This window comes from Nerophis ophidion, linkage group LG26 (assembly GCF_033978795.1).
Source record: "Nerophis ophidion isolate RoL-2023_Sa linkage group LG26, RoL_Noph_v1.0, whole genome shotgun sequence".
Classification (NCBI taxonomy): domain Eukaryota; kingdom Metazoa; phylum Chordata; class Actinopteri; order Syngnathiformes; family Syngnathidae; genus Nerophis; species Nerophis ophidion.
Genome location: NC_084636.1, coordinates 7,210,916 through 7,234,193, shown reverse-complemented (window position 1 = coordinate 7,234,193; position 23,278 = coordinate 7,210,916). Strand labels below are relative to the sequence as shown.

At 39.7% G+C, this 23,278-nt stretch overlaps 2 protein-coding genes across 3 annotated transcripts in view; one reads left to right on the top strand and one right to left on the bottom strand.

Annotated features, from left to right (window-relative positions):
• Window positions 1-21,341, bottom strand: part of med16 (mediator complex subunit 16) — an 87,306-nt gene extending 65,965 nt beyond the window's left edge. The window contains exon 1 of the mRNA XM_061887836.1: window positions 21,170-21,341. The gene's annotated coding sequence lies outside the window, so the exon portion shown is untranslated. The remainder of the gene's footprint in view (window positions 1-21,169) is intronic.
• plppr3b (phospholipid phosphatase related 3b) lies at window positions 18-19,007 on the top strand. 2 transcript variants are annotated; one of them, XM_061887840.1, is made up of 8 exons: window positions 18-1,579; window positions 1,779-1,866; window positions 8,387-8,572; window positions 8,646-8,772; window positions 11,338-11,527; window positions 11,602-11,659; window positions 11,735-11,908; window positions 15,010-19,007. In XM_061887840.1, exons 1-8 carry the CDS (start codon window positions 1,389-1,391, stop codon window positions 16,297-16,299), a joined length of 2,304 nt encoding a protein of 767 aa, XP_061743824.1. In that variant the 5' UTR covers window positions 18-1,388; the 3' UTR covers window positions 16,300-19,007. The 2 variants fall into 2 exon arrangements, with proteins under 2 accessions (XP_061743824.1, XP_061743823.1); XM_061887839.1 differs by having other exon boundaries at window positions 11,602-11,908.
• Window positions 21,342-23,278: the final 1,937 nt, after the last annotated feature.

Below are 23,278 nucleotides of genomic sequence, written 5' to 3'. Positions count from 1 at the left end.
TGAATAGAACAGGAAGTCGCTATATCATTATAAAATAATTAATGCCTTAATATGCCTCAGTCGTGATTAAAGGGCGGCTGCGTCACACCTTAAGCCAAGCCCACCAACGTCACCAACATGGTGGTGTGAATGGAGGGGGCGGAGCCAGTCATTGTCAATGCATTTAAAGGCCTACTGAAACCCACTACTACCGACCACGCAGTCTGATAGTTTATATATCAATGATGAAATATTAACATTGCAACACATGCCAATACGGCCGGGTTAGTTTATTAAATTGCAATTTTAAATTTCCCGCGAGGTATCCTGTTGAAAACGTCGCGGAATGATGACGTGTGACGTCTCCCAGGACCAATCATGGCTAAAAGTAGTCTGTTTTTATCGCGTAATTACACAGTATTCTGGACAGCAGTGTTGCTGAATCTTTTGCAATTTGTTCAATTAATACTGGAAACTACAAAGAAGAAAGATGTTGGTGGAAAGTGGTGTATTGCAGCTGCCTTTAGCAACACAAACACAGCCGGTGTTTCTTTGTTTGCTGTGAAGCTTTAATATGGAACAGAGCAGTCAAGCGAACATGTTTCTCTACCACATGTCAACCGGCAGGTTTCGGTGAGACAATTGTGGTAATAAGTCGGCTCTTACTGGAGACATGAGCGGAGCTTGTGTCGGTCCTCCTGCAGCTGTCAAAGAGGCAGCTGTAACTTTCTTGGCTCCTCCGTGGCTTCCCTCAGAGACACTGGCGGTCACCACACCCCTTTGACTTTCAGGTATGGCTATATAATCTCACTAAAACACTAGCAGATAAGGGATTTTCCAGAATGATTCTAGTAAATGTGTCTAATAACATATGAATTGCTCCCACTGCCCTCATCTTTTTTTGTAGTCTTTCACTCTCACTATCCTCATCCACAAATCTTTCATCCTCGCTCAAATTAATGGGGAAATTGTCGCTTTCTTGGTCTGAATCGCTCTAACTGCTGGTGGCCATGATTGTAAACAACGTGCGGATATGAGGAGCCCTACAACCCGTGACGTCACGCACACATGGTCTGCTACTTCCGGTACGGGCAAGGCTTTTTTATAAGCGACCAAAACTCGATGTTCTAAAATATGGCAATATTGCGAAATGATCAAGTATGACACATAGAATGGACCTACTATCGCCGTTTAAATAAGAAAATCTAATTTCTGTAGGTCTTTAAAACATTTCAGCAGTAAAAACTTGTTTTTTTTGGCTTTTTGTGTGTAAATTCATACCTTTTTCATATGCCCCCCCGTCCCCCCGGCGGGCAGTGACGTCACGTGTTTTCTCACGGCCACACTTGCGCGGGGGATCGTGAGCCCTCTGTGACGTCACGAGACAGAACCGGACATAGGTGACCTGGATGCCGCCGCCACGCGCACGCGCACACCTCGACGCTGCAGTGCGCGGGAGCGTGCATCTCTCCGCCCGCTACTTGCGCACAACACGCCGCAGAGACGACGCCAACCCAGCGGGCGGACGCGGCGAGGCAGCAGCCGGTGGCCGACGGGAAGCTGCGGGTGAAGGTGACCGGGGATCGAAGCATCTGATCAGGTGAGGCGCGTGCGTGACGAGACTTGCACAAAGACGTGAACGCGCGATCGATTTTTTTTTTTTTTTGCCCAATCCCATGCATGCAAGTAACTCATTGTTACCTTTTGTGATAAGACACGCCCCCCTGCGAGGTGCGCGGGTAATGCATGTGTATATTGCCACATGGCATGTGACGTCACAACTGTGCAATTTGCTGCAGGATGATGATGAGCTCGCCGTCAGACAAGATGAAGAAAAAGTGGTCGAAGGACAGTCTCACGCTGCTGCCATGTTTTTACTTTGTGGAGGTACACTCACACACACACACACACACACACACACACTTGTATTTGTTACCTTCTTGAGACCTCCGAATAATGCCTGCCTCTTTAGGACCACCCTTTCTAGATTTATATATATAGAGATGTGTATTTAAAACATGAATAATATATATATACATACAATGCAAATATTTAAAAAAAATACTTGTTGTGAAAAATGAGTTGCAATTTCACAAGAAAAACAGAATTTTGGCAGTATTATAACAAAAGTCATCATTTTACTCAACGCGAGTCAAATATTGTGATAAAAGTTGGAATTTTACTCAATAACAGTCGCAGTTTCACAAGGAAAGCTAAACATTTTGGCGGTTTTATGAAAAAAGTCGTAATTTTACTCGACAATCACCATTTTATAAGAAAAGTTAAAAATGTTGGCAATATTATAAGAATAGTCTCAATTTCTACTTGGCAAAATTATGACAAAAGTCTTAAAAAATGTCACAAGTTAACAAAAACAACAACAAAATTGGCAATTTTGTGATACAAGTCCCAATTTTACGTGACAAATGTCGCCATTTTGCATCAACATTTACACAAAAAAGTAGTAATTTTACGAGAAAATATTGCCAAATTACAGAAACGAGAAGATTTTGAGAAATTGTTCCCAATTTTATAAGAAATAAGTCGACACATTGTGAGAAAAAGACTGCGTGTGAAAGAAAAACAGAATATTTTTCCAATACCATGATAAAAGCTGGAATTTTACTCAAAAACAGTCGCAGTTTAACAAGGAAAGCTTAGCATTTTGGCGATTTTATGAAGAAAGTCGTAATTTTACTCGACAAAAATCACCATTTTATAAGAAAAGTTAAAAATGTTGGCAATATTATAAGAATAGTCTCAATTTGTACTTGGCAAAATTATGACAAAAGTCTTAAAAAATGTCACAAGTTAACGAGAAAAACAACAAAATTGGCAATATTGTGATACAAGTCCCAATTTTATATGACAAATGTCGCCATTTTGCATCAACATTTACACAAAAAAGTAGTAATTTTACGAGAAAATATTGCCAAATTACAGAAACGGGAAGATTTTGAGAAATTGTTCCCAATTTTAAAAGAAATAAGTCGACACATTGTGAGAAAAAGACTGCTTGTGAAAGAAAAACAGAATATTTTTGCAATAATATGATAAAAGTTGGAATTTTACTCAACAGTCGCAGTTTAACAAGAAAAGCTTAGCATTTTGGCGATTTTATGAAAAGAGTCGTAATTTTACTCGATAAAACTCAGTCTTTTATAAGAAAAGCTAAAAATGTTGGCAATATTATAAGAATAGTCTCAATTTGTACTTGGCAAAATTATGACAAAAGTCTTAAAAAATGTCAAGTTAACGAGAACAACAACAAAATTGGCAATATTGTGATACGGGTCCCAATTTCATATGACAAATGTCGCCATTTTGCATCAACATTTACACAAAAAAGTAGTAATTTTACGAGAAAATATTGCCAAATTACAGAAACGGGAAGATTTTGAGAAATTGTTCCCAATTTTAAAAGAAATAAGTCGACACATTGTGAGAAAAAGACTGCTTGTGAAAGAAAAACAGAATATTTTTGCAATAATATGATAAAAGTTGGAATTTTACTCAACAGTCGCAGTTTAACAAGAAAAGCTTAGCATTTTGGCGATTTTATGAAAAGAGTCGTAATTTTACTCGATAAAACTCAGTCTTTTATAAGAAAAGCTAAAAATGTTGGCAATATTATAAGAATAGTCTCAATTTGTACTTGGCAAAATTATGACAAAAGTCTTAAAAAATGTCAAGTTAACGAGAACAACAACAAAATTGGCAATATTGTGATACGGGTCCCAATTTTATATGACAAATGTCGCCATTTTGCATCAACATTTACACAAAAAAGTAGTGATTTTAAGAGAAAATATTGCAAAATTGCAGAAACGGGAAGATTTTGAGAAATTGTTCCCGATTTTATAGCAAATAAGTCGACACATTGTGAGAAAAAGACTGCTTGTGAAAGAAAAACTGAATATTTTTGCAATACTATGATAATAGTTGGAATTTTACTCAATAACAGTCGCAGTTTAACAAGAAAAGCTTAGCATTTTGGGGATTTTATGAAAAAAGTCTTAATTTTACTCGACAAAAATCACTTTTTTAAAGGAAAAGTTAAAAATGTTGGCAATATTATAAAAATAGTCACAATTTGTACTTGGCAAAATTATGACAAAAGTCTTAAAAAATGTCACGAGTTAACAAGAACAACAACAAAATTGCCAATATTGTGATACAAGTCCCAATTTTATATGACAAATGTCGCCATTTTGCATCAACATTTACACAAAAAAGTAGTAATTTTATGAGAAAATATTGCCAAATTACAGAAACGGGAAGATTTTGAGAAATCGTTCCCAATTTTATAACAAATAAGTTGAAAAAAAGACTGCTTGTGAAAGAAAAACTGAATATTTTTGCAATAATATGATAAAAGTTGGAATTGTACTCAAAAACAGTCGCAGTTTAACAAGGAAAGCTTAGCATTTTGGCCATTTTGTGAAAAAAGTTGCAATTTTACTCGACAAAAATCACCATTTTATAAGAAAAGTTAAAAATGTTGGCAATATTATAAGAATAGTCTATATTTGTACTGGGCAAAATTATGAAAAAAATGTCTTAAAAAATATCACAAGTTAACAAGAACAACAAAATTGGCAATATTGTGATACAAGTCCCAATTTTATATGACAAATGTCGCCATTTTGCATCAACATTTACACAAAAAAGTAGTAATTTTACAAGAAAATATTGCCGAATTACAGAAACGGGAAGATTTTGAGAAATTGTTCCCAATTTTATAACAAATAAGTCCACACATTGTGAGAAAAAGACTGCTTGTGAAAGAAAAACTGAATATTTTTGCAATATTGTGATAAAAGTTGAAATTTTACTCAATAACAGTCGCAGTTTAACAAGGAAAGCTTAGCATTTTGGCGATTTTATGAAAAGAGTCGTAATTTTACTCGACAAAAGTCACCATTTTATAAGAAAAGCTAAAAATGTTGGCAATATAAGAATAGTCTCAATTTGTACTTGGCAAAATTATGACAAAAGTCTTAAAAAATATCACAAGTTAACAAGAACAACAACAAAATTGGCAATTTTGATACAAGTCCCAATTTTATATGAAAAATGTTGCCATTTTGCATCAACATTTACACAAAAAAGTAGTAATTTTCCGAGAAAATATTGCCAAATTACAGAAACGGGAAGATTTTGAGAAATCGTTCCCAATTTTACAACAAATAAGTCGACACATTTTGAGAAAAAGACTGCTTGTGAAAGAAAAACTGAATATTTTTGCAATACTATGATAAAAGTTCGGATTTAACTCAATAACAGTCGCAGTTTAACAAGGAAAGCTTAGTATTTTGGCCATTTTATGAAAAGAGTCGTAATTTTACTCGACAAAAGTGCCAATTTTATAAGAAAACTTTAAAAATGTTGGCAATATTACAAAAATAATCAGAATATTTACTCCCAAAATTTCTCGATTTCACAAGAACAAAAAAATTGGCAATTTTGTTATACAAGTCAGAATTTTATATGCAAAATGTCGCCATTTTGCGTTAACATTTACATTTAGTAATCATTTTACGAGAAAATATTGCAGAAAGGTTTTGATAAATCGTTCCCAATTTTATGGCAAAAAAGTCAACACATTAAGAGAAAAAAACTGCTTTTAGTTAATTAATTTTTTTTAGTAATTGGTTTTCAATATTCATTATTTTAAGTAAATATAGTATGTCTCTATATTAATGCAATATTAGGATAAAAGTTGGAATTTTGCTCAATAACAGTCAAAGTTTTACAAGAAAAGCTTAACATTTTGGCGATTTTATGAAAATAGTCGTAATTTTCCCCGACAAAAGTCACAATTTTATAAGAAAAGTTAATTTTTTTGGGCAATATTATAATAATAATCGGAATTTTCACTTGGCAAAATTTTGCAAAAGTCATAATTTTACTCAAAACATTTCACTATTTTACAAGAACAACAATAAAATTGGCAATATTGTGATACAAGTCAGAATTTTGTATGAAAAATGTCACCATTTTGCATTAACATTTACATAAAGTTGTAATTTCACAAGAAAATATTGCAAAATTACCGAAACGGAAAGATTTTGAGAAATCGTTCCCAATTTTATAACAAAAAAGTCGACATATTGTGAGAAAAAGACTGCTTTTAGTTAATTGTTTTTATTTTAATTTTGTGATTATAATTGGTTTTCAATCTTCATTATTTACTTCATGTTATTACAGTATGTCTCTATATACATATTTATTTATTTTTTTAAATTAATTTTGGCCAAAGGGGGCACAATTCAATTTCTTACACACTTGTTTTTACATATGTTGGCCAGAGGGGGCACACTTCAAATTTTTACACACACTTGTTGTTTCATATGTTGACCGGAGGGGGCACATTTTGATTTCTTACACACACTTGCTATTTCATATGTTGACCGGAGGGGGCGCATTTTAATTTCTTACACACACTTGGTATTTCATATGTTGACCAGAGAGGGAGCACTTTTAATTTCTTACACACACTTGTTATTTCATATGTTGACCAGAGGGGGAGCACTTTTAATTTCTTACACACACTTATTTCCTATGTTGACCAGAAGGGGAGCGATTTTATATTTTTACACACACTTGTTATTTCATATGTTGACCAGAGGGGGAGCACTTTTAATTTGTTACACACACTTGTTATTCCATATGTTGACCAGAAGGGGAGCACTTTTAATTTTTTACACACACTTGTTATTTCATATGTCGACCATAGAGGGAGCACTTTTACATTTTTACACACACTTGTTATTTCATATGTTGACCAGAAGGGGAGCACTTTAAATTTTTTACACACTTGTTTCATATGTTGACCAGAGGGGGAGCACTTTTCCATTTTTACACACACTTGTTATTTCATATGTTGACCAGAGGGGGAGCACTTTTATATTTTTACACACACTTGTTATTTCATATGTCATCCAGAGGGGGAGCAATTTAAAATTCTTACACACACTTGTTATTTCATATGTTGACCAGAGGGGGAGCACTTTTAATTTTTTACACACAATTGTTATTTCATATGTTGACCAGAAGGGGAGCACTTTTATATTTTTACACACACTTGTTATTTCATATGTCGACCAGAGGGGGAGCACTTTTAAATTTTTACACACACTTATTTCACATGTTGACCAGAGGGGGAACCCTTTTAAATTTTTACACACACTTGTTGTTTCATATGTTGACCAGAGGGGGAGCACTTTTAATTTCTTACACACACTTATTTCCTATGTTGACCAGAAGGGGAGCACTTTTAATTTCTTACACACACTTGCCATTTCATATGTTGACCAGAGGAGGAGCACTTTTAATTTCTTACACACACTTGTTATTTCATATGTTGACCAGAAGGGGAGCACTTTTAATTTCTTACACACACTTGTTATTTCATATGTTGACCAGAGGGGGAGCACTTTTAATTTCTTACACACACTTGTTATTTCATATGTTGACCAGAGGGGGGAGCACTTTTAATTTTTTACACACACTTGTTATTTCATATGTTGACCGGAAGGGGAGCACTTTTAAATTTTTACACACACTTGTTATTTCATATGTCGACCAGAGGGGGGAGGCCCTTTAAATTTTTACACACTTGTTGTTTCATATATTGACCAGAGGGGGCGCATTTCAATTTTCTTACACAAACTTGTTATTTCATATGTTGACCAGAGGGGGAGCACTTCAAATTTCTTACACACACTTGTTATTTCATATGTTGACCAGAAGGGGAGCACTTTTAATTTTTTACACACACTTGTTATTTCATATGTTGGCCAGAAGGGGAGCTCTTTTTCTTTTTTACACACACTTGTTATTTCATATGTTGACCACAGGGGTAGCACTTTTAAATTTTTACATACACTTGTTGTTTCATATGTTGACCAGAGGGGCAGCCCTTTTAAATTTTTACACACACTTGTTTCATATGTTGACCAGAAGGGGAGCACTTTTAATTTCTTACACACACTTGTTATTTCATATGTTGACCAGAGGGGTAGCACTTTTAAATTTTGACACACACTTGTTGTTTCATATGTTGACCAGAGGGTGAGCACTTTTAATTTCTTACACACACTTGTTATTTCATATGTTGACCAGAGGGGTAGCACTTTTAAATTTTGACACACACTTGTTGTTTCATATGTTGACCAGAGGGGTAGCACTTTTAATTTCTTACACACACTTGTTATTTCATATGTTGACCACAGGGGTAGCACTTTTACATTTTTACATACACTTGTTGTTTCATATGTTGACCAGAGGGGGAGCACTTTTAAAAGCGATTTTTCCTTCTTCGTGTCTCAAGAAGGGTAGAAATACAAGAAGACACACAGTTTATATCAGTGGAGGTCACATGACTCTGGCGTGCCGCTCGCAGCTGCCCATCGTGGCCTCCTCCATGGTGTCGCTGTACTTCCTGGAGTTGACGGACGTCGTGCGGCCGCCGCAAGTCGGCTTCCGTTGCCACGACCGCGAGCTCAGCAAGCCGTACGTGGACGGCGGGGACGAGATGATCCCGCTGCTCATGTTGCTGAGCCTCGCCTTCGCCGGCCCGGCCGCCTCGGTAACTGTCGGGGCCGGCGTCTTGGGGTCTAGGCGGGTTATTGTGTTTCCTGACTGATTGTGTGTGGCGGCAGATCATGCTGGTGGAGGCTTTCGTTTACTTCCTGCAGACCCGGACCAAAGTGCGGCGCGCAGAAGGGAGCATTAACGCCGGAGGCTGCAACTTCAACTCCTTCCTGAGGAGGACCGTGCGATTCGTGGGTACGCCGCCCTTCACACACTTGCCGTACGCGGCCCAAACTTATGATTAAAATTCCCCAAAATTCTGGCAAATCTAGAAAATCTTTAGAATCAAATTTGAATCTTATTTCAAACTCTTTTGAATTTCTTTTAAATTTTTGTTCTAGAAAATCTAGAAGAAGTAATAATTTGTCTTTGTTAGAAATATAGCTTGGTCCAATTTGTTATATATTCTAACAAAATGCAGATTGGATTTTAACCTATTTAAAACATGTCATCAAAATTCTAAAATTAATATTAATCAGGAAAAATGCCTATGTTCCATAAATTCTTTTAATTTTTTTAAAAAGTTTCGAATTAGCTAGTTTTTCTCTTCTTTTTTTCGGTTGAATTTTGAATTTTAAAGAGTCGAAATTGAAGATAAACTATGTTTCAAAATTAAATTTAAATTTTTTTCCCTATTTTCTCCTCTTTTAAACCGTTCAATTAAGTCATGGGTGTCAAACTCTGGCCCATACACACGCACAAGTGAATGCAATGCATACTTGGTCAACAGCCATACAGCTCACACTGAGGGTGGCCGTATAAACAACTTTAGCACTGTTACAAATATGCGCCACACTGTGAACACACACCAAACAAGAATGACAAACACATTTCGGGTGAACATCCGCTCCGTAGCACAACAGAATAAATACCCAGAACCCCTTCTTCCGGGAAACTTCCAGCAAACTGACCAATAATTAACATTTTATTCATGCATTTTCTCTTGCTACTTCAAGGCTTGAATGTTTGGTTCATTCATTATTGGTATTTTATTTTCAAATTTATTATTAACCTGTGGAAAAAAATTTGATATTTACCTCAGAAGATTGCAAATACAAAAAAAGGCATCATTTTTTTTATTTAAATTCTATTTGATATGCCATTGATATTTTTTTAATTATTATTATTATTATTTGAAACTGGATTTTGCATGTCACTAAAGTTATATAAGCCTTGCTCGTTCAATATTTATTGCAAAACTTGTTTGGGTCCGTATTACAAGGTTAATTTGTTCAACCTTGGCCCGCGGCTTTGTTCTGTTTAAAATTTTGGCCCACTCTGTATTTGACTTTGACACCCCTGAATTAAGTGTTTTTATCATCATTTATTCTCTACAAAAATACTTCCGTCAAAGGAAAAAAAAGTCCCAATTTTATATGACAAATGTCGCCATTTTGCATCAACATTTACACAAAAAAGTAGTAATTTTACGAGAAATTATTGCCAAATTACAGAAACGGGAAGATTTTGAGAAATCGTTGCCAATTTTATAAGAAATAAGTCGACACATTGTGAGAAAAAGACTGCTTGTGAAAGAAAAACAGAATATTTTTGCAATACTATGATAAAAGTTGGAATTTTACTCAATAACAGTAGCAGTTTAACAAGGAAAGCTTAACATTTTGGCGGTTTTATGAAAAAAGTCGTAATTTCACTCGACAAAAATCACCATTTTATAAGAAAAGTTAAAAATGTTGGCAATATTATAAGAATAGTCTCAATTTGTACTTGGCAAAATTATGTCAAAAGTCTTAAAAAATGTCACAAGTTAACAAGAACAACAACAAAATTGGCAATATTGTAATACAAGTCCCAATTTCATATGACAAATGTCGCCATTTTGCATCAACATTTACACATAAAAGTAGTAATTTTACGAGAAAATATTGTCAACAGCCATACAGGTCACACTGAGAGTGGCCGTATAAACAACATATGCACTGTTACAAATATGCGCCACACTGTGAACCCACACCAAACAAGAATGAAAAACACATTTCGGGTGAACATCCGCTCCGTAACACAACGGAATAAATACCCAGAACCCCTTGCAGCACTAACTCTTCCAGCAAACTGACCAATAATTAACATTTTAGTCATGCATTTTCTCTTGCTACTTCAAGGCTTGAATGTTTGGTTCATTCATTATTGGTATTTTATTTTCCAATTTATTATTAACCTGTGGAAAAAAAAATGATATTTACCTCTGAAGATTGCAAATAAAAAAAAGGCATATTTTTTTTAATTTAAATTCTATCTGATATACCATTGATATTTTTTGAATTATTATTATTTGAAACTGGAGTTATATAAGCCTCGCTTGTTCAATGTTCAATGCAAAACTTTTTTGGCTCCCTATTAAAAGGTTAATCTGTTCAACCTTGGCCCGCGGCTTTGTTCCGTTTAAAATGTTGGCCCACTCTGTATTTGACTTTGACACCCCTGAATTAAGTGTTTTTTTCATCATTTATTCTCTACAAAAAAACCTTCCGTCAAAGGAAAAAAATTTGGGGACGGAATGACCGACAGAAATACCCATTTTTTTTAAAAATATATAGATTTATTTCTTAAAGGCAAATTGAGCAAATTGGCTATTTCTGGCCATTTATTTAAGTGTGTATCAAACTGGTAGCCCTTTGCATTAATCAGTACCCAAAAAGTAGCTCTTGCTTTCAAAAAGGTTGGTGACCCCTGCTTTAGATGGAGCCCGCGTCCCCCGGTTTGAGAATCCCTGGTCCAGAGTGATGTGTGTGCACGCAGGTGTGCACGTGTTTGGTCTTTGCGCCACGGCGCTGGTCACCGACGTCATCCAGCTATCCACGGGCTACCACGCTCCGTTCTTCCTCACCGTCTGCAAACCCAACTACACGCACGTGGCCTGCGACACCAACGCTTACATCACCAAAGACATCTGCTCCGGACACGACCACCACGCCATCGCCGCCGCCAGGTGAGCCAAGGTCCCGGATGTCACACCACCGTTTTTCTTTGTTTTCCTTTCTTAACACTGTTCCGCCTCCACAGGAAGACGTTCCCATCCCAGCATGCAACTCTGTCGGCTTTCGCCGCCGTGTACGTCTCTGTAAGTCGGACCGGAGAGAGGGATGGGGGTCCCCTAGAACCGCACCGGTCACGTGGAACGCTTCTCTTTCCGCAGATGTATTTCAACTCCGCCATCTCGAACAGCACCAAGCTGCTGAAGCCCGTGCTGGTGTTCTTCTTCGCCATCGCCGCCGCGCTGACGGGCCTCACCCAGGTCACGCAGCACCGCAGCCACCCGGTCGACATCTACGTGGGCTTCCTGATCGGCGCTTTCATCGCCGCCTACCTGGTGAGCTCGCCTTTGGTTGCCAATAGGGAGAACGAGTTAAAGCAGGGGTCACCAACCTTTTTGAAACCAAGAGCTACTTCTTGGGTACTGATTAATGCGAAGGGCTACCAGTTTGATACACACTTAAATAAATTACCAGAAATAGCCAATTTGGTCAATTTACCTTTGATAAATAAATCTATATATATTAAAAAATGGGTATTTATGTCCATCATTTCTCCTTTTACGGAAGGTTTTTTGTAGAGAATAAATGACGGAAAAAAACTTAATTGAACAGTTTAAAAGAGGAGAAAACAGTTTATCTTCAATTTCGACTCTTTCAAATTCAAAATTCACCCGAAAAAAAGAAGAGAAAAACAAGCTATTTCGAATCATTTTGAAAAAATTTAAAAAAGAATTTATGGAACATCATTAGTAATTTTTCCTGATTAAGATTAATTTTAGAATTTTGATGACATGTTTTAAATAGGTTAAAATCCAATCTGCACTTTGTTAGAATATATAACAAATTGGACCAAGCTATATTTCTAATAAAGACGAATCATTATTTCTTCTAGATTTTCCAGAACAATAATATTAAAAGAAATTCAAAAGACTTTGAAATAAGATTTAAATTTCATTCTACAGATTTTCTAGATTTGCCAGAATAATTTTGGGGAATTTTAATCATAAAGAGTTTAAAGAAATATTTCAAAAAATATTCTTTGTCGAAAAAACAGAAGCTAAAATGAAGAATTAAATTAAAATGTATTTATTATTCTTTACAATAAAAAATAAAATAAAAATACTTGAACATTGATTTAAATTGTCAGGAAAGAAGAGGAAGGAATTTAAAAGGTAAAAAAGTATATGTGTTTAAAAATCCTAAAATCATTTTTAAGGTTGTATTTTTTCTCTAAAATTGTCTTTCTGAAAGTTATAAGACGCAAAGTAAAAAAATAAATGAATTTTTTTAAACAATTGAAAACCAAGTCTTTAAAATATTTTCTTGGATTTTCAAATTGTTTTTGAGTTTTGTCTCTCTTAGAATTAAAAATGTCGAGCAAAGCGACATTTACCAGTGAGGCAGCTCACTGGTAAGTGCTGCTATTTGAGCTATTTTTAGAACAGGCCAGCGGGCGACTCATCTGGTCCTTACGGGCTACCTGGTGCCCGCGGGCACGGCGTTGGTGATCCCTGAGTTAAAGTAAGTGAAGTGAATTTATATTTATATAGCGCTTTTCTCTAGTGTCTCAAAGCACTTTTACATAGTGAAACCCAATATCTAAGTTACATTAAAACCAGAGTGGGTGGCACTGGGAGCAGGTGGGTAAAGTGTCTTGCTCAAGGACACAATGGCAATGACGAGGATGGCGAAAGCGGGAATCGAACCTGGAACCCTCAAGTTGCTGGCACAGCCACTCTACCAACCGAGCCATACCGGCCCACTGAGTACCACTGATAGTCACACACCCGCAAGGTGTAGTGAAATTACCCTCTGCATTTGACCCATCCCCTTCTTCCACCCCCTGGGAGGTGAGGGGAGCAGTGAGCAGCATTAGCGGCCGCGCTCAGGAATCATTTTTTGTGATTTTAACCCCCAATTTCAACCCTTGGTGCTGAGTGCCAAGCAGGGAGGTAATGGCTCCCGTTTTTATAGTCTTTGGTATGACTAGGGAGAACAAGTTGAAGTACCACTGATAGTCGCACACACCCACTAGGCGTGGTGAAATTACCCTCTGTATTTGACCCATCCCCTTGTTCCACCCACTGGGAGGTGAGGGGAGCAGTGAGGAGCAGCGGTGGCCACGCTCAGGAATCATTTTTGGTGATTCGACCCACAATTCCAACCCTTGTTAAAGTAGCACTGATAGTCACACATACTAGGTGTGGTGAAATTATCCTCTGTATTTGACCCATCCCCTTGTTCCACCCACTGGGAGGTGAGGGGAGCAGCAAGCAGCAGCGGTGGCCGCGCTCGGGAATCATTTTTGGTGATTCAACCCACAATTCCAACCCTTGTTAAAGTAGCACTGATAGTCACACACCCACTAGGTGTGGTGAAATTTTCCTCTGTATTTGACCCATCCCCTTGTTCCACCCACTGGGAGGTGAGGGGAGCAGTGAGGAGCAGCGGTGGCCACGCTCAGGAATCATTTTTGGTGATTCGATCCACAATTCCAACCCTTGTTAAAGTAGCACTGATAGTCACACATACTAGATGTGGTGAAATTACCCTCAGATTTCGACCCATCCCCTTGTTCCATCCACTGGGAGGTGAGGGGAGCAGTGAGCAGCAGCGGTGGCTGCGCTCGGGAATAATTTTTGGTGATTCGACCCACAATTCCAACCCTTGTTAAAGTAGCACTGATAGTCACACATACTAGGTGTGGTGAAATTATCCTCTGTATTTGACCCATCCCCTTGTTCCACCCACTGGGAGGTGAGGGGAGCAGTGAGCAACAGCGATGGCCGCGCTCGGGAATCATTTTTGGTGATTCGACCCACAATTCAAACCCTTGTTAAAGTAGCACTGATAGTCACACACCCACTAGGTGTGGTGAAATTACGCCCAGCATTTGACCCATCCCCTTGTTCCACCGCCTGGGAGGTGAGGGGAGCAGTGAGCAGCAGCGGTGGCCACGCCCTTGAATCATTTTTGGGTGATTTAACCCCCAATTCCAACCCTTGATGCTGAGTGCCAAACAGGGGGGTAATGGCTCCCGTTTTTATAGTCTTTGGTATGACTAGGAGTTAAAGTACCACTGATAGTCACACGCACACACAAGGTGTGGCAAAATTATCCTCTGCATTTGACCTATCCCTTTGTTCCACCCACTAAGAGGTGAGGGGAGCAGTGAGCAGCAACGGTGGCCGCGCTCGGGAATATTTTTTAGTGATTTAACCCCCAATTCCAACCCTTGATGCTGAGTTCCAAGCCGGGAGGTAACGGCTCCCGTTTTTATAGTCTTTGGTATGACTCGGCCGGGGTTGGAACTCACAACTTTCCAGTCTCGGGGTGGACACTAGAACCACTGAGCAGGCTGAGCCGAACAATCGAGAACGGATTCCTGATATTGTCGCCCGGACGACCTTTTAAACCGAGTTGTATCCTCCCGCAGGCTTTTCACGCGGTGGCCAACTTCAAGTCTTCGGACATCGCCCTGGCTCCGCCCCCTCCACCCGTCTTGACGGACCCTTTGCGAGCGCTGACCGAGCGAGGACATGAGTCGGTGTACCAAAAAGGCCCCGCCTCGGCCTCCGAGAGCAACGACGAGATAGCGGCGGCGACGCCGGCCCCGCTGGAGTGCCGAGACGGCGCTGGGCCCCTGCAGAGAGAGGTGGCGTCCATGGGGTCCCTGAAGAGGGCCAGCGTGGACGTGGAGCTGCTGGCCCCTCGCAGCCCCATGGCCAAAGAGACCATGCTGACCTTCAGCAACACTTTGCCGCGAGCCAGCATCAACGTGGGCGAGGGGGCGCCGGGTCCCGTCCAGCAGATCCAGCCGGTCCAGCTGCGCCTCAAGGCGGTCCACGTCCCGATGGACCCGGTCTCTTCGCAGCGTCTGTTGACTGAATGGAAGCAGAAGTCCATGGAGATGCGAAGCCAGAGCACGCGGGACGAGAACGAGACCAGCGAGGACGGCTCGGAGGCGGACGAGCGAGGGTCCCAGGTCCCCATCTGCTTGTCCGCCAAGATCCCCGCCTCCAGTCGCAACCGCACTCCCCCGCCGGGTGTCGCCAAAGCGGTGGCGACCCCAAGACCGCCCCAGATCCCGGAAGCAGGGCCGCCGCCGGTATCGCCAAAGAGCTCGGTGGCCCGCGCCAAGTGGCAAGCCATCCGAGAAAAAACGGGCGGGGACACCTCAGGCCGGGGCGCCGCCAACCAGCCGCGACTCATGCAGGTGGTCGCCATGTCCAAGCAGCAGGGCTTGCTGGGGTCCTCGTCTTCGGCGGAGAAATCCTCAGAAACGGACTCCACCTGCTCCGGAGCCTCCTCCTCCGCCGCTGTCACCACCTCTCCGCGATACCGACCGACGCCCGAGAAGCAGCGGGAGGGAATCGTCACAGTGGACGCCCACGCCTCCCACCACCCTCTCGCCCAGGCGCCGCCCTCCGAGCGAAACGGCCGTCCCTGGGAGTGGGGCGGCGGCGACCTGCGCGACACCTACGACCTCAACAGCCTCCAGCGGGGAGACTCCGCCGCCTGCGGCAGCAGCTTCCGGCCACACCGCCCCCCCGGCGCCCCTCACTCGGCTTCGCCCCAGCCGCAGTTCGAGGTGCTGACGGACGCTCAAAGGAAGGAAATGGCGATGAGACGCAAGACGGCGCTGGTTCTCCTGGAGCGGGACGGCCATCACGTTGACGAGGACAACCACTTCAAGAGTTTCCAAAACCGCAGGATGAAGGATTAGTCGTGGGGCTTTCAAAATAAGAGGGACTATCGGAAGCTTCCACCGCTTGGCGCGACACATAGTGGGCGTGGCCTGCTAAAGACCTCCCACCGATTGTACAATGGCTGTTTTACCTGTGTTGTGATCGCTCCGTTGCCTTGGTGATGCTCAGCATGTTTGTGTGTGCGCCTGCTGCTCCCTGATTGGTGGAAGTGAATATCGTGCGTTTTTTTTTATTGTGGCGGCGGGTGAGTTGAAAGCCATTTATCAACAACACCCAGAAACGCTGCCGGCTTCGCTGGGCCCCGAGCTCATTTAAAATGGACCAATTGCAAGTGGGAAAGTGTTCTGTGGTCTGACGAGTCCACATTTCAAATTGTTTATGGAAACTGTGGACCAAAAGAGGAAAAGAACCATCCGGATTGTTCTGTGCGCCTGCTGCTCTCTGATTGGTGGAGGTGAATATCGTGCGTTTTTTTTTTTATTGTGGCGGCGGGTGAGTGAGTGGGCGGGGCTATGACTAAAAGTGGACAAATACAGGAAAAAGCAGTGGAATATTTTTGTGTGAAAATGAACTTTTTGTCGCTCTTAATGACTTTCTGACCGGCGGTTAAAATGTGTTCATTTAGAATTTCAACACATTTTTAAAAAAAGAGACACCTGTCTCTTTAGCTCTTTAGCTTAGCTTCGTGACAAACTTCGGACTCATCGTGCAGTTTTAAGATCTTCGGCGGCTTTTTACGAGATATACTCTTGCAACCCTGCGATGAGGTGGCGACTTGTCCAGGGTGTGCCCCGCCTTCCGCCCGATTGTAGCTGAGATAGGCGCCAGCGCCCCCCGCGACCCCAAAAGGGAATAAGCGGTAGAAAAGGGATGGATGGATGGATCTTGCAACCTTTTTGTCGGAAAAAAACAGAGTTAAAAGCCAATTATCAACAACACCCAGAAACGCCGCCGGCTTCGCTGGGCCCCGAACTCATCTAAAATGGACCAATGCTAAGTGGAAAAGTGTTCTGTGGTCTGGCGAGTCCACATTTCAAATTGTTTTTGGAAACTGTGGACCAAAAGAGGAAAAGAACCATCCGGATTGTTCTGTGCTCCTGCTGCTCTCTGATTGGTGGAGGTGAATATCGTGTGTTTTTTTTATTTATTGTGGCGGCGGGTGAGTGAGTGGGCGTGGCTATGACTAAAAGAGGACAAATACAGATAAAAGCAGTGGAATATTTTTGTGTAAAAATGAACTTTGTGTCGCTCTTAATGACTTTCTGACCGGTGGTTAAAATGTGTTCATTAAGAATTTCAACACATTTCTTTAAAAAGAGACACCTGTCTCTTTAGCTTTTTAGCTTAACTTCGTGACAAACTTCGGACTGATCGTGGATTTTCAAGATCTTCGGCGGCTTTTTACGAGATAGGATCTTGCAACCTTTTTGTCGGAAAAAAACAGAGTTGAAAGCCATTTATCAACAACACCCAGAAACGCCGCCGGCTTCGCTCATCTAAAATGGACCAATGCTAAGTGGGAAAGTGTTCTGTGGTCTGATGAGTCCACATTTGAAATTGTTTTTGGAAACTGTGGACCAAAAGAGGAAAACAACCATCCGGATTGTTCTGTGCTCCTGCTGCTCTCTGATTGGTGGAGGTGAATATCGTGCATTTTTTTTTATTGTGACTTCGGGTGAGTGAGTGGGTGGGGCTATGACTAAAAGGGGACAAATACAGGAAAAAGCAGTGGAATTTTTTTGTGTGAAAATGAACTTTGTATCGCTCTTAATGACTTTCTGACCGGTGGTTAAAATTTGTTCATTTAAAATGTAAACACATTTTAGAAAAAAAAGAGACGTGTCTCTTTAGCTTTTTAGCGTAGCTTTGTGACAAACTTCGGACTCTTCGGGCAGTTTTAAGAACTTTGGCGGCTTTTTACGAGATTCCGTCGGCGAGATTACAAGACAGGATCTTGCGACACATGTTTTGGGGCGGGAAAAAACAGAGTTGAAAGCCATTTATCAACAACACCCAGGAACACAGCCGACTTCGCTGGGCCCCGAGCTCATCAAAAATTTACCGATGCAAAGTGAGAAAGTGTTCCGTGGTCTGAAGAGTCCACATTTCTAATTGTTTTTGGAAACTGTGGACCAAAGAGGAACAGAACCATCCGGATTTTTCTAGGCGCAGAGTTGAAAAGCCAGCATCTGTGATGGTATGGGGGTGTACCAGTGCCATTAATGAAGGCACCATTAATGCTGAAAGGTACATACAGGTTTTGGAGCAACATATGTTGCCATCCAAGCAACGTTATCTTGGACGCCCCTGCTTATTTCAGCAAGACAATGCCAAGTCACGTGTTATAACAGTGTGGCTTCATAGTAAAAGAATGCGGGTACTAGACTGGCCTGCCTGTCTCCCGTTGAAAATGTGAAAACTAAAATAGCTTCAAAAAATGTGTCTTCTCAGTTCCCAAACCTTTCTGAGTGTTGTTAAAAGGAAAGGCCATGTAACACAGTGGTAAAAATGCCCCTGTGACAACTTTTTTTTTGCATTGTGTTGCTGCCATTCAATTCTAAGTTCATGACTATTTGCAAAAAAAAAACAACAAAAAAAAAACATTTGTTGACTTTAAAAGACAAAGCAAAGAAAGTTTCAATGTGAAAAACTTTACTGAATGTAAACATGCTGCATGTCACCGTCAAATATCAAAATAAAATGTCTTCTTTTGCTTTGTAGTACAATTTTTCCATTTGGATTTCTCTCCACAAAGAACATACTAGAACAGGGGTAAGGTCATGAGGTTGGGGGCGTGGTTAAGAAGAGGAGGAGTATATTTACAGCTAGAATTTACCAAGTCAAGTATTTCATATATATATATATATATATATATATATATATATATATATATATATATATATATATATATATATATGTACAATTCCCCTTTAATTTATTTAAACTATTTTTTTTTAAATATAGGAAAGATAATACGTCGTACATCTTTGAGGATTTTTAAAAGCGAAAAATACACACACTCTTTCTCTTGACATGGTGATATATTTGTAAGTTCAGTGCATAAGAGAAGTCTTCACAGGGCTTCTTCCCCTTTTTTTACATTTTGTTATGTTACAGCGTTATTCCAAAATGGAATTAATTTCTTTCCTCAAAATTCTGCACAAAATACCCCCATATAACAATGTGAATTTTTTTTTTTCTCAATTTTTTTATGCTAGTTTATCAAAAATAACAAACTAAGAAATTACATGTGGACAGCTGTGAATACATTAGCGGATGCACTTTAACTTCAGTTGTTACCTATAAAGCATACACTGTGGGACAGGGGTCACCAACCTTTTTGAAACCAAGAGTTACTTCTTGGGTAGTGATTAATGTGAAGGTCTACCAGTTTGATACACACTTAAATAAATTGCAAGAAATAGCCAAATTGCTCAATTTACCTTTAATAAATAAATCTATATGTATTTAAAAAAAAGGGTATTTCTGTCTGTCATTCCGTCGTACATTTTTTTTCCTTTTACGGATGGTTTTTTGTAGAGAATAAATGATGGAAAAAACACTTAATTGAAACTAGCTAATTCGAATCTTTTTGAAAAAATAAGAAAAATAACTTATGGAACATCATTAGTAATTTTTCCTGATTAAGATTAATTTTAGAATTTTGATGACATGTTTTAAATAGGTTAAAATCCAATCTGAGTTTTGTTAGAATATATAACAATCTGGACCAAGCTATATTTCTAACAAAGACAAATCATTACTTCTTCTAGATTTTCCGGAACAAAAATAAAAAAAAAAAATTCTAAAGAATTTCAAATAAGATTTAAATTTGATTCTAAAGATTTTCTAGATTTTTCAGAATAATTTTTGGGAATTTTAATCATAAGAAGTTAGAAGAAATATTTCACAAATATTCTTCGTCGAAAAAACAAAAGCTAAAATGAAGAATTAAATTAAAATGTATTTATTATTCTTTACAATAAAAAAAAAACTTGAACATTGATTTAAATTGTCAGGAAAGAAGAGGAAGGAATTTAAAAGGTAAAAAGGTATATGTGTTTAAAAATCCTAAAATCATTTTTAAGGTTGTATTTTTTCTCTAAAATCGTCTTTCTGAAAGTTATAAGAAGCGAAGTAAAAAAACAAGTGAAGACCAAGTCTTTAAAATATTTTCTTGGATTTCCAAATTCTATTGGAGTTTTGTCTCTCTTAGAATTAAAAATGTCGAGCAAAACGAGACCAGCTTGCTGGTAAATAAACACAATTTAAAAAATAGAGGCAGCTCACTGGTAAGTGCTGCTATTTGAGCTATTTTTAGAACAGGCCAGCGGGCGACTCATCTGGTCCTTACGGGCTACCCGGTGCCCGCGGGCACCGCGTTGGTGACCCCTGCATTAGCGGATGCACATTAGCTTCAGTTGTCACCTATAAAACATACACTGTGGGATAAAGGCCAAATAAATACTTTATACTGTAAGTCCAAGGCTTATAAGTACTCTTATTTATTACCCAATTTCCATCAATGTTTTGCTATCAAGCAACTTTGGCGTGAGGATTGCTGGATTGACCACAAGCTTGTCCATAAAATGTGTTTGGTACAGTTACACAATATTGTAGATCATGGGGGCCCAAACTTTTTGACTGGGGGGCCACATTGGGTTGAAATTTTATATATATATATATATATATATATATATATATATATATATATATATATATATATATATATATATATGTACAAAAGGTTATATTGACTGGCGCATTTAAACATCAATAAACCCGCATCAGCAATTAAAACACATCTTATGTGGTACTGTCAAAATAAAAATTGAAAAAAGAACATTGAATCTGGAAGAAATTAAGAAATTAAATACTTGAACTCACAATTTGTAGCTCCCATTCGACGCCGAATAAGCCATTGGTCGTGGAGTGACATGGTTTCACAAGATGTAGTTTCTCTTTAAATATATTCCTTGAAAAGGGCCTTGCAAATATATATCTGCTACCTAACCAACATTTTGTCCTCCTTTGTGGGTTAAAAAAGGTGATTTTTTGGCCACGCTTCCTGCTTCCTGCTAAATGGCAACTTGTGATTGGATACTCACTTTGGAGTGACAAGTGAGTGTCCAATCACAGCGTGAGGCCAGCTGGAAGGCCTTAATGAAGACAACTCGTGATTCTGATTGGCTATCGCAATTGTCTATCAACTGGCAACTGGTGACTTGTCCAGGGTGTACGCCACCTTCCGCCCGAATGCAGCTGAGATAGGCTCCAGCACCCCCCGCAACCCCCGAAAGGGAGAAGCGGTAGAAAATGGATGGCTGGATAGATGTATGTGCCCGTTCACTTATATTATTGATTTTGAAGGCAGATTTCGCACAGCATGGCAACATAAGCCAGCTGAATTCTGATTGGATAAAAACTCCATAACCTAAAAACAACAGCACTGGAAGGAGCATAGTATGACATAAAGAGAATATGAATGTGTTTAGATATTTTAGAGAAAGTAAATAAAAAAAATGACTGGCAGAACAATTGTATATAAGTTATCACACAACTTGTTTGCCTGCAGTTCATTAGTCCCGGTTACTATCCACTTGTGCTCACAGAGCTGTCCTTGTTTTATCACACAAAAGGCGGACAGCTTGTATATCTCCACTCTGTGTCTGGAATGCGCCTCGCCGTAGAAGTGTCTGTTTTTCAGATCTGGACAGCCTTGGGAAGTCTCCAAGAAGATAAGGCGGACAAGCAGAGAAGGGGCAAACCTGACACCGCTCCAAGCACATTTTGTTTTAACTTTGAATCAGCGCTAGGTTGCTGCATAATGTGAGGTCCTCCCCCTAGAAGCAGCTTCAGCTATGTAATCAGGGAATGACCAAATAAATGGGGAAGCGCTGGGACATTTTCCTCAGAGGGAGGGGTGACACTGTATGAGGGTGCAGTTCCACCAGTCTCCTCATGAGCTAAATTGAATCCTGTCTCTGTTCGATTCCTTGCTTCTTGTCCTGTTAAATGGATTGTTCGGTGTTTGAACCTGACAATGACTTGTATCTTTAAATATGATCATGATTTCTGGGTATGTATGAAGGCCTTGCTGGCCCTGACGGCCCACCACCATACTTGCCAACCCTCCTGAATTTCCCGGGAGACTCCTGAAAATCTCCCGAGGCAACCATTCTCCCGATTTCTACCCGGACAACAATGTTGGCCTTTAGCATCCTTTCTCACCTGAAAAGGAGACTATTATATATTATATATGTCTCCGTTATCCATAGGTTTATCTATTAGCCATAAAGTAGGCAGGCACAGAGCTATTTCTCAGCGAGTGTTTATTTCAGCCGGCACGTTAATACACTGACACACCACATCCCGATTCCCATCATGCATTGCTTCGAAACTACGGCAAGTAGTAATGTCCAAAAAAATAACAGAGACGAAGCAGGCGAACGAAGAAGAGGAGATATGGCGACGACAGGTAAGAAGAAGAAGTACGTTTGCGAGTTCCGAAATGATTGGAAAAAAAATTATTTCAGTTCATCCAGGGGGAAGGGGTATGATGCCTGCAAATTTTGTAGATCAGACTTCTCCATTGACAACGCGGTGGCCGAACGGGTATACTCATTCATGAACGGATTATTTATATATATAAAAAATACATGAAAATATATAAACCCCCAAAATTAGGCTTGAAAAAAAAAGCCGAATCGTCCAAATCCCTGACATCAACCCTGCATGGACTACACATGAAAGCTGAGACCGTGCCAAAACTGTACTCACATATCCACCCAGGATTATTCCACAGGCTTGTTTGCTGGCTACCAATGGGGTCTGGTCGAGGTGAAACTAGCGAAAAGAGACATTGAACCAAAACGGGAAATATATACAGTCGTCCCTCCTTTTATCACCGCCAATTTGTTGGCATCACGAACTTTTCATAGCCTTTTAAAAATAAGTTGTTTAACATAATTAAACTAATTACAGTATTGACTTGTA

What these genes read in the sequence shown, in the direction of transcription:
- plppr3b (XM_061887839.1), top strand. Translation starts at nt 1,389, where the DNA reads ATGCCGCCGCCACGCGCACGCGCACACCTCGACGCTGCAGTGCGCGGG. An exon ending in TCGCCGGCCCGGCCGCCTCG is followed by an intron (nt 8,573 to 8,645) that starts GTAACTGTCGGG and finishes GTGTGGCGGCAG; the next exon opens with ATCATGCTGGTGGAGGCTTT. An exon ending in CTTTCATCGCCGCCTACCTG is followed by an intron (nt 11,909 to 15,009) that starts GTGAGCTCGCCT and finishes ATCCTCCCGCAG; the next exon opens with GCTTTTCACGCGGTGGCCAA.